At 39.9% G+C, this 18,726-nt stretch overlaps 1 protein-coding gene across 7 annotated transcripts in view; it reads left to right on the top strand.

Annotated features, from left to right (window-relative positions):
• Positions 1 to 12,332: 12,332 nt before the first annotated feature.
• LOC144967056 (mitogen-activated protein kinase kinase kinase 15-like) overlaps positions 12,333 to 18,726 on the top strand; it is a 74,879-nt gene continuing 68,485 nt past the window's right edge. For 6 of the 7 annotated variants that reach the window (XM_078903846.1, XM_078903845.1, XM_078903844.1 and 3 more), the window contains exons 1-2: positions 12,395 to 12,556; positions 14,613 to 14,739. In XM_078903846.1, coding sequence (XP_078759972.1) covers positions 12,550 to 12,556; positions 14,613 to 14,739 — 134 coding nt within the window. In that variant the 5' untranslated portion in view covers positions 12,395 to 12,549. Of the gene's footprint in view, positions 12,557 to 14,612; positions 14,740 to 18,726 lie in introns of all 7 variants that reach the window. The other variant, XM_078903841.1, reaches the window with a different exon arrangement.

The raw sequence follows: 18,726 nt of genomic DNA, 5'->3' as shown, positions 1-18,726 counted from the left end.
TACCCTTATTTATAAGGTTGCGGGCTTGGGGCAATTTTGGTTTAGGCAATATCGGCGTTAGCCGCAAGGAAGATGATGGGATCTACATTCTTTTAAGGACTCTATTGCTTTTAAAGGTTTGATGGCGCATAACATTGATGTCATTTTAGGGCTAGTAGAAAAGAAGAAAATGAAATACCAGTCAAACAATTCTAGTTTTACACATTATATTAGCACACGAGAAAAAAAAATAAGGCAAAGGGAAATGGTTCAAAAAGGGAACTGATGTAGATTCCAATAGCGGACCATCTGTGTACTTAGTTTGAGATCACCCAAAAGTCTCATCCAGACACAAGCACAGGATACAACTAAAACAGATAGACTCAAATGCTTACAAATCTTTATATAACCCTCACAAAAAAATACAACACTACATAACAAACAGGTGACTTACAATGAAAAAAAAAAGAATACACCATCTCCAAAAACTAACTATACATATGACTCCTTCACTCTCAGCCAAGGTTTCCGGCCAGGGCCAGGACAAAACCAAGTAATCTTATTCCAAGACAAGAGCAAGTTGGAAAACGTATAGGGGGATAGGATGGGAGAAACAGCAAGAGATCTCCCTGTGCATGTTGGGGCCGATGATTACCCCCTGGGGTCAAGTTTTCCATTTAACCCTCTCCTTACCACCCATAGGAAAATCGTCACATTCGTTACGATGTAACCAACAATTTTCTCATTCTGATTTCTCTTGTACATCACGAAATTTAAAGAAATTCTTTGATCACGGCTATTAATGCTAAACACTGTGTTGTAGAGCTCACTTGTTACTTTTTGTTTGAGTAAGAAAAGTCTATTTTTTTTATCTGGGTGGGTGTGAATTTTCTGGGAGAATTCTAAAAAATAGATGGTAAGGAGAGAGTTAAAAGGCCTACGTAGATAGCAGTCTGAAACAATTTGTCTTACATATTATACACTCAAATGGTTGCAGATGCAAATTATTATAAAACCTAACATTTAATTAGAGAACAATTAAATGCACCGTTTCCTTCAAAATCCCAGGCCCAGGCTAAACCAAATGGTCCCATTGAAGAACAGGACACACAGAGGTGACAGTAAATGACATGGAATCCAAATGGTATAGTGTATAGAGGGATACAGAGATTGTTTAGTCAGGATGTTGACACGTGAAAAGTCCACTAAGAGGGGATGTGATTTTGACGAGTTGCGGTCGTTTTAATGAAAGAGAAAAATGTACACAAAACATAAAGGCCGATTCTTAATATGCCTGCAATCTTGGGTCACAGGCGCCTAAGAATAAGGCCTAAATATTATGTCCCAACAGCAATATATATACCCAATATATGACCACCAAGAATCACACTCACACTCACACAGACATTGAGTCGGGGTTTCTCGCCAAAAGGGAGATAAGTACTAGATGGTTTTCATACTCATATATAACTAAGACTCATAGTCAGGGAGATGATTTACAAAAAAAAAAAACAACAAAAAAAAAAAAATAAAACAAAAACAAACAAAAAACAACAACAACAAAAAACAAAAACAAAAACAAACAAAAAATCAAACAAAAAAACAAAAACAAAGTGAAAGTATCACTTCTCACAGACACGTCAAGTGCTGGGCAAAGCCATTTAAATATCTCCCTCCCACTATGATTCCAGGCAGGGAGAGCCAAAATGGTCTCAATCCTGTTCCAGGACAAGAACAAGGAAAGAATATTATATGATAAAAGGGCGATGGGGAAGAGAGCAAGGTAAAGGGCCAATCAACAACCAGCCCAAGACAGCCAACTATCCCCTACCCTAAGGGGAATTCCATCCACAGAACTCCGGTTATCTCCCTATTAGTATTAGAGGACATCATCATCCAACGTGGCTTGTGCTCTTGAGCACGTTGCCGTGACGTCAGTTGTCTCTACGAATCACCATCCTCTGCGGTGCGCATGAAATCTGTGTTGTTTTTAAAGTCACATTTGGCCATTCTTAGGTTATTTAGATAAGTCATTCTTTGTCTTCCTCTAGCTCTCATTCCTTCGATCATCCCAGATGTTACCAACTTTTCTTTAGAAGACATTACTGTTATATTTCTGGAATACAATTTCAAGTGACTGTTCATGAATTCGAGAACAGAATACAAAGATGCAACAAGTGACATATCTAACATGAAAGCAACAACGATGGAAAAGATTAAACAAATTATAGGTTGTATGTCGTTTGATTTCATTCCAATATATTAAATGATCTTATTTCAAAGGGCAAGACAAAACATAGTGAAAAGAGCATGGTAATAATAATAAAATAATAATAATAATAATAATAATAATAATAATAATAATAATAATAATAATAATAATAATAATAATAATAATAATAATAATATAATAATAATAATAATAATAATAATATAATAATAAAACAATAATAATTAATAATAATAATAATAATAATAAAATAATAATAATAATAATAATAATAATAATAATGAGAATAATAATAATGAATAATAATAATATTAATATTAATAATAATAATAATAGATAATAATAATAATAATAATATAATAATAATAATAATAATAATAATAATAATAATAATAATAATAAATAATAATAATAATAAATAATAATAATAATAATAATAAAAATAATAATAATAATAATAATAATAATAATAATAATTAATAATAATAATAAAAAAAGAAAAGAAGAAGAGAAGAAAGAAGAAGAAGAAAAGAATAAGAAGATAGAAAAAAGAAAAAAAGAAGAAGAAGAATGCAGAAAACGTATATATAAATTACTTTACTGAAACATAGATAATATTCATTCACATACATAAGCACACACACACAGCACAACACAACACAAACCAGACACCTATCTTGCTTCTCATATCATCTACTAAAATCGAAACAGATATGTTTTAAGTGAACGTTTAAAAATAGTAAAGATTCTTTTTAACGAACGCTCTGTGGTAAGGCGCTCCAAACAGAGGGTCCGAAACGAGAAAAGGATCTGATTCCAGCATTCATACGTATTCGAGGGACAACTAGTTTGGTAGAATCACTGGCCGAACGTGGGGGGGGGGGGGGGGGGGGGGGGGGTTTGAATATCTTTCAATTAGTTCCGAAAGATAGGAAGGGGTAATATCAAGACAACGATACACTAAAACACAAGCTTTGAATTTAATCCTTTTCTCAACAGGCAGCCAATGTAGGTCATGAAGCAGAGGCTTGGCAGAATCGCGCTTACGCTTCATGAATACTAGTCTGGTAGCGCTGTTTTGGACAATCTGAAGACGGCTCAGATTATAATATAGCGAAACGCCAAACAACAGAGCATTACAATAAACCAATTTCGATAGTACGAGATGTTTGGTATATCCTCAGATATGAACCGTCTAATGGAAGCATTCTTATTTAGTTGGAAAAAGAGAGATCTAACCAAATTATTAACCTGATGCCCCATCGACAGTCCAGAGTCTAAGAATGTGCCAAGGTTTTGCACTTTGTCAACAATTTGAATGGAAGCATTCCCATGCTTCAAATCTGTTTCATTTTTCCACTTCCTGTTGCCAAATACAGCACCTCCGTCTTATCATCATTCAGTTTCGGTCTGTTCTCATTCATCCATTTCTTAGCTCTTTGGATACAATTCTTCCTAATGGCTGATACTTCTTGTAAATTTCTCGTACTGGAGACTAGTGCGGGGCGGTCCTTGGCAAGCTTAAGGACCACGGTCCTACGGTCCCTGGGAAATGAAAACCGCAAGGACCGGTCCTTTTCGACATTGAACATTCCTGAGAGACTGTCGGAAGTTCGAACCGTTTTGACCTTTGAGACCGTGGGATCGTTCATTCTTGAACCGTTAAAGACCGCTACACGATGAAAACCGTGGTCTACAGGAGTAAAACACACGGAGTAGTCACACTCATTTCAAATTGTAACCTAATTAGAGAAGAGGGGTGATGCCTTCTTTATTTGCTCACCGTACTTCATTGTTACTTCGATAATTTAATAAAATTTGAAATTTATCCCCATTAACGGAGATAATGGCATCGCCCAAGGCGTTGATCGAGTTGTTCGTGGCGTTGATACACACACGCAACTCCTACCCCCCCCTCCCCCCCCCCCCCCCCACACACACATTAGAGGGCAGCGAGCATTGAAGAGTAAGAGAGAGACGTGAAGTTATAATAAGAGGGGGTGGATGCGGTAATAAGTTAATAAGTAATAAGTGGTGTCCATGGTGACTTTTCGCCAGATCTAACAAACTCAGCTACCCATTCACTGCTGAGTAGACAGGGACTCAGAAAAAATTCGACTGCACCCGGGATCGATCTCTGGCCCTTTGCGTACAAAGAGAGTGCTCTATCAACTGAGCTATCGGGGTCCCCAAATATTCTATTGGACTTTTTTAAAATACAGACGTTATAACTGGGTTTTTTGGAAGGAAGAAACTAATGAAACTCATATTATTTGATTAGTTAAAACACCAAACGAAATTTTAATATTATTGTATTATTTTAAATGACAACAATGCGATAGAAAGGAGTGGTGACAAGAGATGGACAAAAGAAAACAAAAAATCGGACTTGCTACTTGCTAGGTTCCACACACACACACACACACACACACACACACACACAAAACACAAACATCTTCAGTAGTCACATGCATTTCAAACAATAACCCATTAGAGAAGAGGGGTCATGCCTTCATCATAGATCATTGTCATTGCGATCATTATGGTGTAGTAAATTTTGAAATTTACCCCGTATAATGGAATCGTCCAAGGCGTGTGCCTCCTGTCCCCCCCCCCCCCCCCCATCTCACACACGAAAGGGCGGTTTGCGGAGTGGAGGGAGGTGGTCGTCTGCCTCTATGGTCGTCTGTGTCGTTTAGTGTATGGCAAAGGGGGGTGGGTGTGATTAATTAAGTGGGATGGGTGGTGATTGGTGGAAGATAGGCAAACGAGCCAACGAATCGCTGGGGAGGTAGTATGGCGCGAGACCGTTGAAAGGTGATAAGAAGTGAGGACCGCCGCCGGTCTTCCACTAGGGGACCGATCCCCGGTTCACAGCTAAAAGACCGTGGGACCGGTCCAAGGACCGGTCCTCAGCGCGGCACTACTGGAGACGCAGTACAATTGCGTATCATCAGCACATTGATGGTAAGACAGACCGAAACTTCTGATGCTTTTAGACAGAAGGCCGACGTACAGAACAAAAAGAACGGGTCCAATTACTGAACCCGGGGGAACCCCATAATCAAGATTGATTTCCACAGATCTATCGCAATAATCTGTTTACGATAAAACAAATAGAACCTAAACCAATCAAGCGCTGCACCAGACACGCCATAAGTAATTTCAAGACGTTTGAGGAGAAGATTGTGATCGATAGTAATGTACAGCTATAAGCGACAATTGGTTAGAGGGGGGTTCCGTTAATAATAATGCAGTGACCATCTTTGGGTACGACGGGGCTTCATCATAGTTCGGCCGGCTTTGTGACCTCGTGGTACGACACTCGTCTTGTGATCCAGTTTCTTACGTCCCTGGTTCGAATCCCGATGTGGCATGGGCGGCACCAAGTTGAGTCCTTGGAAAATACTTTTTTCCTCACATTCTCTCAACACCCGCACTCAGGTGTAAAATGGTGATTACCTGGCTACTAACAGCGTCGTTTATGACGGTCAGAGTTGTCTCTGTTAGAACAAAAAAACCCAAAAAAACTTGTAATATCGACTAACAGGCTTCATATCTCGTTCTATATTTTACGCGTTGCTGTTGGTCATGGACCCTTTGTAAAGCGCTTACCCATTTAGTGGATATTGCTCTATATAAAAGCTCAATAAAAAAAACAAACAAAAACAAACAATAAATTTAAAATGCTGGCAGGCTTGCTGCATTGGTTGACTATCATTTGTTGAACATAGTAATATTAATAATCGTTACTCATATAACTCGAGCACTAGACGACCCTTGAGAAAATGTGTATTTCATTGTTACGTCCGTGGGAAAATACTTATCCACATAATCAGACCAAAATCATCATGCATTTCTTTACAGTGAATGGGCCATGTTTACCAGATAAGATTGTACAAAGAGGAGAAGTGATCTATTTAATTTATACTTTATTAAAAACTAGCCAACCCCCTACATCTTCGATGTAAAACTAATCACTAATATTGAGAGAGAGGGAGGGAGAGAGAGAGAGAGAGAGAGAGAGAGAGAGAGAGAGAGAGAGAGAGAGAGAGAGAGAGAGAGAGAGAGAGAGAGAGAGAGAGAGAGAGGGGAATGCAGGTATTGATGCTATGCGTTTAGGTCATCATCACCATCAACATAGCTTGTCGCTCCAACACAGAACCCACTCCACAGCATCTGGGGAGGGGAGCAGACTCTTAGGTCATGGTCAGTGCAGCTGGGCCTGTCCTGGCATTCTCTAAGGATGTGCTCCATCGTCTGCTCTGGGCATCCACGTGTACACAAGCTAGTCTCAGCCAGTTTTTGGCATGGCAGGATCTTGTCCAGACTGGTGAGGCGTATTCGGCTAATGCGGTTGTCCTGACTGTTTTTGGATCTGCTCCCCATGTAATGTTTGCAAGTTTTTTTAGGAGGTTGTTTGTTGTGGCCACCTTTACTTTATTTTATTTTGTTTTCTTTGTGTACTGAAAGAGAGACATTGTCCTGTCTAAAGTGACACCGAGGTACACGGGAAATGTGTTATTCTCCAATATGTTCCCATTCCAGGAGATGTTCAGTTTCCTGTTGTCTCGATGGTTTTTTAAACGGAAGGCACACACTTAAGTTTTTCCTGAGTTGGCAGTTAGTGAGTTCTTTAAATAATAATCAGAGAGTGTCTTCAGAGCGTCTTTTAATCTCTCCTCAATGGTCTTGAAATCAGAGGCCTGTGATGCAAGACACAAATCATCTGCATAATATAGAAACATCCAGATGTTCTCGGTTGTTCGTTGGTATAAATGTTGAAAAGGATAGGTGCAAGTACCGATCCTTGAGAGAGTCCGTTCTTTTGTGATTTCCATCTGTTTTCTTCCCATCCATTTCCACAAAAAAGCGACGGTTTGACATAAGGGATTTTATTATTGCAACTACTTTTGTGTTACGAGTTACCCTTGCAACCTTTAGGAGCAGTTACATTTGATTTACTGTGTCATAGGCAGCTGTCATGTCCACGAACACAGCCCCTGTAATTTGTTTATTCTCGTAGCCACCTTCGTATGTATTGTGTCAAGTTCAGTAGTTGGTCACATCATGATCTTCCAGGGTCAACCAGCTTGGTCAGGTGACAGAATTCTACTGTTTTGGAAATCCTGGCTAGTATCATGCGCTCATATACTTTGTACAGTATGCAGAGGAGGGATATTGGTCTGTAGCTCTTGCAGCTATTTGGGTCTTTTCCAGGTTTAAGTAGTGCTATCACACTTGCTTGTCGCCAAAGCTTTGGTATTGTGCATGATTCAACACAGTTGTTGATTAGAGTTAGTAACCACGTTTTTGCTGAGGGACCGACATGCTTTATCATTTAGGCGGTGATGCCATCTAGACCAGGCGCTTTACCGGGTTTGGAGTGCTCAAGGGCTGATTCCAATTCTTCGACGCAGAGAGGGTCTACTTCCTGTTCACTTCCTTGTGCGATCTTTTCCATTTTCCTGTTCATTTCCTTAATTTTACCCTTTTCTCTGTGTGATGGTTTTCCATTTTTGTTAAGTTGGTTTGCTACATCTTTTAATGTCACCGCTGCAACCCTGGTTTGTTTGTTATTTAGTTTTTCATAGTTGTCGACAGGCTTTCTTGCTGTTGTGGGTCATGCTTGTGCTGGTTATCTTTTCCTTCCATCTTTCTGATTTTGTTTCGGCAATGGAAGTCATTAAGGCTTCACCAAGTTGGACAGTTTCTCCAGCAAATGGATCTGTTTCATAAGCCTCCACATAGTGTTCCTTGCTGTCTTGCTGTAGGCATGATATATAGGATTTCCTACAGCCTCTGGGTATCCGGTTTTTTTTGGTAATTCTCCACACAAACTTCTGGAACTGGTCGTAGTTTTTGGGAACTGGCATTTATGTCTGATGATAATTTTTTCCCAGTTTGCTATCCGAAAACTAAATCTGAGTAGAATTTGCTCTTGCGGGCGGGGTTTAATGACTGGTCCTACCTCAATGGTAATAAATCTGTGTTGTGATTTTGGTATGGGGTTGCCGACAGATTTCTGAAAGTTTTGGAGATGTCTGGAGGACACAAATGCAAGGTCTGGGTTGTAGCCTTTTCTCCAGCGAGCGCTTGAAAATGAAGGGTTGTCTTTTGCGTCACGGAGTAGTGTCAGATTATATTATTGGTTAGCCCATTCCTCAACAGTATCTCCGTCTTCGTTGTTATCAATGTATCCCCATTTGGTGTTGTGGCTGTTGAAGTCACCTATCACAATCATTGATTTCTCACTAGAGGCGGATGTAACTGGTCATTTGAATGGCGTTGGTGGAGGTTTGTAGACAGATATCACATTGAAGTGTCTGCTTTCAATTCTGAGAATTTCCACCTCGCTTACTGTCATGTCCTGGCTGTTTGTCATTATTGATTTGTCTTTGACATAGATAGCACTACTGCGAATATCGTTGCCATGTTGTGTGACTAGGTGCATACCAGGGATGTTTGGTGCCACGGTTTTGTGCGTCTCTTGTAGACAAAGTATGTCTGCGTTTAGGTAAAATAATGTGTATCCTTTAAATGTATAGTCTGATTGAAGGAAGTTAGTGAGAACAATTAATCATCAAAATGACAGTCTAAAATTAATAACAAAGGACTGAATGCAATCAACTTCGTTCCCTCTATTCTGGCTGTACGTGTAGCTAAAGTACTCACAACATACGCCAGATTGAAATAACGAACCAACACACAAAACTGTGTTTAAACGTTTATATTCTGATTGGTACAATTTAGTGAGAACTATTGATAAAACTGGCTGACTAAAAACAATAACATAGAGAAGATGACGTCAATTTCGTTCTATTTATATAAATATAAAACCTTTGTAGTTTTGTAATGTATGCTTAAATGAAGTTTGATAATCACGTGAGTGAAAAATTGGGGATTCCATATTATTACGGTTTATATCGTGGACACCACTCTTTTTTCATTGCAGGCCGACGTGCACATACTTGCAATCTGTTGATAACCGCTTTTAACATTGTTGTAAAAGTTATTATTTTGCGTTGGTCAGAAGATCTGCAAATAAGTCCAAGTCGTTGATGTTGTAGGCCGACGTTTATTTATTTGCAGGTCTACTATAATGGGCTCAATGATGTAATGGAAATACCCTCAAACCAACGCGAATTATACTCCTTTAAAACAATGTGATCAGACCTGCAAATATGACCACCTGTAGATTGTAGGCCCATTTGCCTCTCACTACTCAGGTTTGCTCGGAAGATTAAGAAGCAAGGTCAACTGAGTGCGATTTAACATGGATTTAACCTACCTATTTTGACCCCAAGTTGGTAAATATAAAACGTAATCCGATTGGTTCATAACCAGGACAAGGGGCATAAGTGCTGACGACTCTGAGAAACTAGTGCTGGGTCGAGTTTGAAACTATCAAATCGAGCGGGTTTTCGATCGAGTCATCTAAAATCGAGCGGGTTTCGGGCGGGTTTCGAGTCAGTGACGTCATCAAGCAGTGATTCGTTTGAAAAAAAAAAACACGAGCAACTCGTTTTGCCACAGGAAACTTCACATACCCTCCCTCTCTTATGTCTGTGGCTGGCTTGACTGCAGCTGGTTATGATAGGGGCTGCCAGATGGCCAAGTTCAAAATTGGTTACTAAGAAACGCTTTTCTATTATTATTCATTTTTAAAATAAATCTTTTATTTAAAAAAAATGAAAAGATAAGTTTATCCAACTGTAGTCGATTGTTTTGTTAATCAAAACCAATGAGTTTTTCAAGGGAGTCAGAATGCTTGTGGTGTTTGGCTATTTGGGGTCTATTTGACTACTTGGGCAAGAAGAAATCTGGCTGTCTGGCAGCCTTGATTATGATCGTTCGTCGCATCACACACACATACACACACACACACACACACACACACACACACACCATCAAACAGTTGTCGATGGTGAAGGGTTGAGACCCCCCCCCCCCCCACCACCATCATCCCGCTGTCACCTCAACATTTCATATTTATGTCGCGCCAAAAGTTGTCGGCCGCCCCACCTCCCATAATTTGTCACTGGTCGTCATCGCCTCTTGTGTGTGCGGGAAAGGTCGTGCCTTTCATTTCATTATTTAAAAAATAAATGAACAAGAATGGTGTGTTTTTATTAGGTAGGTAGATAATAATAATATTTAGCAGGTTCCACACCCAGACACACACGGATTGCCCGGACACGATGATAACGATGCCGACGACAATGGATGACGATGATGATGATGATGATGATTATCGTGTTTCTGTTTAAAAAATGAAATACTTTAGCAGGTTCCACCCCCACCCCCAACACGGATAGACCGGACCCGAAGATGATGATTGTGGTTTTGCTGGCTGTTACGGCTGTGATGAGGATGATGATAATGATGATGATGATGACGATGGCGCAGATGGTGATTATTTGTTCGGTCGCTCAGTGGTACGGTGTCTCTTGTCAGAAAATCAAGCCTTGTCAATGGCCGGATGAGTGACAGTGATTGTTGAAAATTGTGATCCAGACGTTAAGTCCGTGTGTAAGACACTTGACTCAGGTGTGAATGTATTCTTATCTTATAAGCAATGACGGGTATTGTAAAGAGCTTTAATACAAAAAGACTCCAAACAGCGATCGGTACCTTCTGTACGAAATGGATGTATGGTCGATATGGCGTGCCGGAGGAATAAATTAAATTAAATATTGTGAAGTTCATTGAGCATGGTAAATCCTTGGAAATGCGCTTTGAACTAATACACCTGCTAGACAACTCCGATTCCAATATAAACGACTGATTAATATTTCCATATATAAACTATAGTTAGCTGAAAAGCTTTCTTTGTCGGGACTCCAAAAGTATGGAACGAATTAGACAAAGAAATCAAATGGTCTTTTAGGAGCACTGATTGATTTTAGATTGATTATTACATTGAAATGTGTTGATTATTATTTTATCCATTATTATTAGGGTGGTGGTGGTGGTGGTGGTGATGATGATGATCCCGCTGATATGATGGTGATGATAAATAAATTAAACATAATTCCCTTTATTCATCCCATAGGGGAGATTCGTCTTTCGGGTCTATTCTAAGGGAAGACTGGAATAACCCAAGCGATAGCCGCAGTGCAGCGCCGCAAATTTAGTTAGGGCAAGGTGACTTGCTCAAGACCACTCAGCGGCGGGTGATCGAACTCGGTACCTTTCGGGTGCCAACCAAAGACCGTACCGCTGCCCCTGATGATGATGATGATGATGATGATGATGATGATGATGATGATGATGATGGGAACTAACAAATAATACACAGGCATCTAAAATTGAAACATTCCATATTCAAAGCTAATGTTTTACTTAAAAAAATTGAGCTTTACAATATCCACTAAATGTGATCAAAGCGCTTTGTAAAGGGGTCCCCGGTCAACAGCAACATTTAATATGTAGGACGGGACATGCCGCCTGTTAGGCGATATTACAATTTTTCAGACAAAGACAACGCTGTTAACGGCCAGGTACTCATTTTACACCTGAGTACGGTGAGAGAATGTGAGTAAAGAGCCTTGTCCAAAGACTCAACTATGCACCGAGCGCGAGGCTCGAACCCAGGACTTTCCGATCCGAACACGGGTGTCATACCACTAGACCATTATAATGCACTAGACCCATGGCCGACAAGAGTACTATAGTTACGTCATGACTAGACCACATAGCCGCACTACTGTAGGAGTGTTCATTGATAGAGGGATGCGTGTGTGTCATAGAAATAGCCTTAGTGTGTGTGTGTGTATGTGTGTGTGTGTGTGTGTGTGTGATAGTCAAACTTTAGTAGGTTTAATGAAGTCTTGTCACACACGCGTGATACACCTATACGACTTTCCCTGCCACTGCCACCCAGACACACTAACATCTGACAAGGAGTGAGGGCTGTGGAAGAACCACAGACTACCGTGTGCAAACATTGGCGATTGGTATCGGATGGCAAACTGTGATCGTTTGAATTTGAAATGATTCGAAACACTCGTTACCCCTCCGCTCGCTCGAATCCTGATCGTCTCAAGCTCGTCTCACGTGTCAAGATCGTCTCAAGCTCACAACCCGCTTGATCGTTTTGCGATCGAGTGATCGTTTTACTGACTCGCTCTTCCGGCATTGAGATCGAGCACTGACTCGTGGCTTGGCGCTCGGTCGTCGATCGAGTAAAAGCGATCAAATAACCCAACACTCTGAGAAACCAATAAATTATTGCAATAAACAAGTTAATGGCGTTGAGATTCGATACAGGATGAAATATTGAAAGATGGAATTATTTGATCTTCACCAGGGGTTATTAATCTGAAACAAGATTGCCTATGAAGGGTGCGTAGATACAAACAAATTATGGCTAAAAATATTAACGCACTCCGTTGATAAGATCGTTCATCCTGCAGACCATCGATCGCGAGTTCTCCCCAACTCCAACTCCAACTCCAAGTCTAGGAGTCAGTCCTAAGTCTGCTAAGTCTAAGCCAACCGAAGAAGATATTAATATTATCTAGACGTCTATCTATCTAGAGATAAGATAGACGTTGTTCTTTTTATTTCATTTCATTTGTCATATTTGGCAAATGAAAATAGCTTGGCAGTGGCAAATTATTTGCCTTCCCCTTCTATCTTCTTCACCAATTCTTCCATTTTCTCATCTCCCCCACTCTCCCAATTTCGGACCTCCTAACTTCTATTTTTTTTTTGTTTGCGGGGGAGGGCAATTTTTTTTAAAAAAAAGAGAACATTCTTATCTTAATTAACTTAACAGTGGTCTGTGAAACAGGAATAGTTGAGGAGTGATCCTTATCTCTGGAACCATGATTGATCATCATAATCATAGCCTATGGCATGGCCCTATGGATTAGAGTTAGACAATCTTCGACTTAGAGGGATAACCTAGCCGAATGCTAGAAAGGTTTTGTCTCGGACCCAGTTATTCAGAGTTGAGTTACGATATAACAGAGAGCACTTCTGTTAATTTCACAGCACTTTTATTATATTACTTAATCTTTTTGCCATTAAAGACTTTCAATTATTAGTTGCAATGTCCAATTCAATAAATATTACTATTCAAGATAAGTTTCATAAAAAAAATATATATATAAATATATAAAATATTTTTATGTAAGTTGTGTGATTTTTCTAATTTCAAAAAGAATTTGCTGAGTTGGTTGTCATTTACAACTCCGGTCGATGCCATTACTACTTACTGTGTTACCCATCAGTTTCGATATTGCAAGTGATAGCAAACCTTATGTTCATCGAGTTATAGTATCTTTAGTTAAGGTTGGGGGAGAGGGGGGGGTGGGGTCTCCCTCCGCTAATAAAAAATAAATTCCCTCTTTAGGCATGCTGTGAAATATGGAAGGTCCTGAGTCCAGTCTCGTGTTTTAAATTTTTTATTTATTTATTTGAAAAAAAATTGAGCTTTTATATAGCGCAATATCCACTTAATGTGCTCAACACGCTTTACAAGGGGTCCCTGGCCAAAAGCAACACTTAACATGTAGGACGGGACATGACGCCTGGAAGGCGATATTACAATTTTATTGGACAGAGACAACGCTGTTACACCTGAGTAAGGTGAGAGAATATGAGTAAAGAGCCTTTTCCAAGGACTAAACTATGCGCCGAGCGAGGCTCGAACCCAGGACCTTCCGACCCGAGAGCGAGTGTCATACCAGAAGACCACATAGCCACAAATTTGGTGACTAAGAATATGATTTTGGTCTCCCTGGTCAAAATGGCCGATTTTGCTAGTTAGAGATCATGTGTTCTCCCGAACGAAAATTGTCTTTTTATTTGGAGACTAGAGATGTGGGTTCAGGCCTATTTTATAAAATAAATTTTTCCATATTGTGAGAGTTCTACAGTTATTAACCGAGTCATCTTATATTGTGCCCAAGAGCATCCCTACTTACACATGAATAGAATGTATTGTAGACCCCATTATTTTAACTTTTATCAGTCAAATTTTATTTTTGCATTTTTGGCTGATTTCAGAATAAAATAAAGATATCTGAGATCCACCAAAACACAAAATGGCGACTGCTTGATGGATATGATGAAAAATAGAATGACTTATCGAAACAATATCTGGAAAGTCAAATCCATAGAGCAAAATTTGAAAATAGAACCAATAAAAGTATGGCACAGAAGGATGGACTCAAAAGAGCAAGGGTGTCAAACATATAAATTCTACTGGCGTGTCATCTTACCACTATCCAATTTTATTTCACATATATATGTGCCTTTGTGAAGAAAATTTAAAACTGATATGTATATAGGTCAATAAGAAATTTTGAAAAACTAGAATATAATTATTTGATCTTTAAAATTGAAGAGAGTGACTCTTTGAGAACATGCTTCTCTCTTTGAATTTCTGCAGGAGCTTCAACAATGAAGGTTGTCTTCTTATCTAGCCTCAATGGAGAACCGAAAGGCCACAGCTCAACTGGCGAGCTAGTGGCTGCTTGGGAAAAGGCTTCTAAGGATCTCAAAAAAGCTTGTAAAGAGTAAGATGATGCCTATGTTTGTTAAATTATTTTTTACAGGTCTGTGTCTGTAAAGTAAACGTGTTGATGTTCATACCATGAACCAAACTGAGCATTGTTTACCTCACATGAATTGCCTTTAATTTGGACAATAAAGATTATTATTATTATTATTATTATTATTATTATTATTATTATTATTATTATTATTATTATTATTATTATTATTATTATTATTATTATTATTATTACTATTATTACTATTATTATTTTTATTATTATTATTATTATTATTATTATTATATTATTATTATTATTATTATTATTATTATTATTATTATGATTATTATTTTAGTTTACCGTTATTTATTTGATACTACCGTTTTGGAAAAGAATTGTGGTGATTGTGATAATTGAAATGTTGATCTAACTTGAATGCCTGGTGAGAATGGGATCGTAATAATAGTGATAATCGAAATAATAATAGAAATAATATTATAGTAATTATGATTATGATAAATGATAAGCATTTACATAGTGCTGGCTACCATAAATGTGCTCAGCTGTGCTCTAATTAAGATAAGATCAGAGTATTGTAGGGAGCGAAAAAGACGAATGGAGCTTTGGACGAAGCGAGCGAAGTCTTCCGCTCTCTCACGAATCATGAACTGATAACAACAACAAGCTAAGACTTCTGATCAAACTTTTCCCTTTTATTATCATTCAAGTTTCATTAAATTACTATCGTTTGTATTTAATCATTTTGTTATTAAGTTATTTCGAGATCCTATACTGGTGACCCCGACGCTGAACATGGCAGAACATAAAAACGAACTTTCTGACCTTTTGCAACAACTCCTTGTCCTCCAATCCTCCCAACAAAGCGGACTTAAAAGGTAGACGCCTTATGTCACTCGGCAGTGTTTTAGCCTCGCTTCAGCCAACTAGAACCTCCCACTCGGTTTCGGGACTTTCCTTCGCAGAGAAAACCTCATACTCATGCATGTTGTCAGAATTTCCACAATTGCTTACTCCAAGATTCAGTTCACCTGTCAACAAGCATGGTGTGGAGCTGCATATAGTTACAGACGGACCGCCAGTTCACGCCAGAGTTCGTCGTCTTACCGAGGATAAACTGACAGCAGCTCGACAAGAATTTCTGGCTATGGAAGAAATGGGGATCATTCGACGCTCTAACTCTCCATGGTCTTCACCTCTTCATGTTGTTCTGAAAGCTGACGGGCAACTCCGACCTTGCGGTGACTATCGCCACCTCAACACACAAAAAAAGATGACAGATATCCTTTACCGCACATTCAGGACTTCAATAGACGACTTGCAGGGTGCAAAGTTTTCTCTAAAGTCGATCTTGTTAGGAGTTATCACCAAATACCCGTCGCAACTACATCCATTCCAAAAACCGCAATAACTACTCCATTTGGCCTCTGGGAGTTTGTACGTATGCCATTCGGCCTTAAGAATGCGGCCCAGACATTCCAGAGGCTTATGGATGGAATCCTGAGAAACGCTCCTTTTGCATTCGGCTACATCGATGATATTCTAATAGCCAGCCACTCCCATGAAGAACACCGTGAACACCTTCACCAGCTGTTTCAGCTTCTTTCTGACAACGGGTTGGTTATCAACAAAGGCAAGTGTGTATTCGGGGCTAGCGAACTTGACTTTCTTGGCCACCGTATCACATCGCAAGGTATTCTTCCACATCCTGACCGAGTTTCCGCATTAGTCAACAGTGAACCACCAACTGACCGCACCGGGCTCCAACGATTTCTCGGCATGATCAATTACTATCATCGGTTCATGCCACACATCGCTGACACACTTGCTCCACTGCATGCTCAGGCAAGCGGCAAAGGCCAACGCATCGAATGGTCCACAGACTGTCAAAAGGCTTTTGAACAAGCCAAAAACTCTCTCAAAAACATCGTCCTCCTCCATCATCCTCGTCAAAATGTGCCAACGAGCCTCACTGTCGATGCTTCAAACGTAGCTGTTGGTGCGCAAATAGAGCAACTACAGGATGGTAAATCGTGGATTCCCCTTGCTTTCTACTCACGGAAATTGTCTGAAACAGAGAAGAAATACAGTGCGTTTGATCGAGAACTCCTCGCCGCCTATTCCGCAATCAAACACTTCAGACATTATCTGGAAGGCCAGTCGTTTACAATTTACACTGACCACCAACCATTAGTTACAGCGATCAGAAGTCAAACGGATAGATCGCCGCGGCAGACGAGACACCTCTCCTACATAGCCGAATTTACTACAGATATACAACATCTCCGAGGAAAGTTCAATGTCGTCGCTGATGCCCTCTCCCGTTTAACAATCAATGCATCGTCCAAGGGAGATCACAACCTATCCCCGGGAGATTTTGCACGTTTATCTAAAGACCAACGTGATTCAGGAGAGATGGAGAGCTACATGTCGAAAACAACAGGTTTAAATCTCCAATATGTCGACTTCGACACCCATGTCATCCTCTGTGACACGTCAACTGGAAGACTAAGGCCCATTCTACCCAAATCGTGGACACATCTGATTTTCGACCAATTGCACGGCCTATCACACTCTGGCCCAAGACCCACACAAAAACTCATTTGTCAGCGTTTTGTTTGGGAGAGTATGAAACGAGATATTCGTCGCTGGTGTAAAGAGTGCCATGCCTGCCAAGCATCAAAGATCAGTCGACATACCAAATCACCGTTATCAATTCGCTTACCACAACCAGACACACGATTTTCTAGCCTACACGTTGATCTTGTTGGCCCTTTACCAACAAGTCAAGGAATGTCATACATTTTCACCATAATAGACCGTTTTACTCGTTGGCCCGAAGCAATTCCACTACCAGATGCACATGCTACAACATGCGCACAAGCTGTTCTACAACATTGGATATCGCGGTTTGGTGTGCCAACAGACATTACCTCTGACCGAGGTAGACAATTCACCTCGACGCTTTGGTCAGAATTTGGGAAGTTGCTTGGCATCAAGACCAACAACACGACGGCATACCACCCACAAGCAAACGGGATGGTCGAGCGCTTTCACAGACAACTCAAAAGTGCATTGAAGGCGAGAACAACTTCTCCAAATTGGTACTCAGAACTCCCATTGGTTCTTCTTGGAATTCGTTCTTCTTGGAGACTTGAGGCCGATTGCTCACCTGCCGAAATGGTTTACGGTTCAACACTATGTCTTCCAGGAGAAATACTGCAACTCAAAAACACTCCGCACACAGAGCCTAGTTCAGATTTCGTGAAGCAACTCAAATTAACCATGCAATCACTGGCTTCAACTCCACCCAACTTTCATGGGAATCAGCCTGTTTACATGCCTACCAATCTAACTTCTACCGGTTACGTTTACGTTCGCATTGACTCTCACCGTTCCCCTTTACAACGGCACTATGACGGCCCTTATCGAATTTTAGAGACAAATGACAAATATTTTGTATTAGACATTAAAGGAAAAAAAGAGAAGGTAACTGTAGATCGCCTGAAAGCAGCACACATCGCTCCAACAACAATACAGCAAACAAGGAAGCCCCAATTAGGACCAGGTTCAGATACAAAACCTGCTACATTGGAAGAGGCGGTATCGGACAAAACACGCCCAAATAGAGACGTTACAATTACCACCAGGTCCGGTAGACAGTCAAGGCTCCCTCCTCGATATCAAGACTAGCGCTGTAAACTATGTGGTATACAGCTGGGAGGGGGTAATGTAGGGAGCGAAAAAGACGAATGGAGCTTTGGACGAAGCGAGCGAAGTCTTCCGCTCTCTCACGAATCATGAACTGATAACAACAACAAGCTAAGACTTCTGATCAAACTTTTCCCTTTTATTATCATTCAAGTTTCATTAAATTACTATCGTTTGTATTTAATCATTTTGTTATTAAGTTATTTCGAGATCCTATAGTATCTTAATGTATGAACTGGCGGGTTATTACCAACATGTCATTAATATTTCCAATTTTGA

Source organism: Berghia stephanieae, chromosome 3 (genome assembly GCF_034508935.2).
Source record: "Berghia stephanieae isolate SIO BIC M18660-M18661 chromosome 3, UCSD_Bste_1.3, whole genome shotgun sequence".
NCBI classification, from domain to species: Eukaryota; Metazoa; Mollusca; class Gastropoda; order Nudibranchia; family Aeolidiidae; genus Berghia; species Berghia stephanieae.
This window is presented reverse-complemented; position numbering and strand designations above follow the sequence as displayed.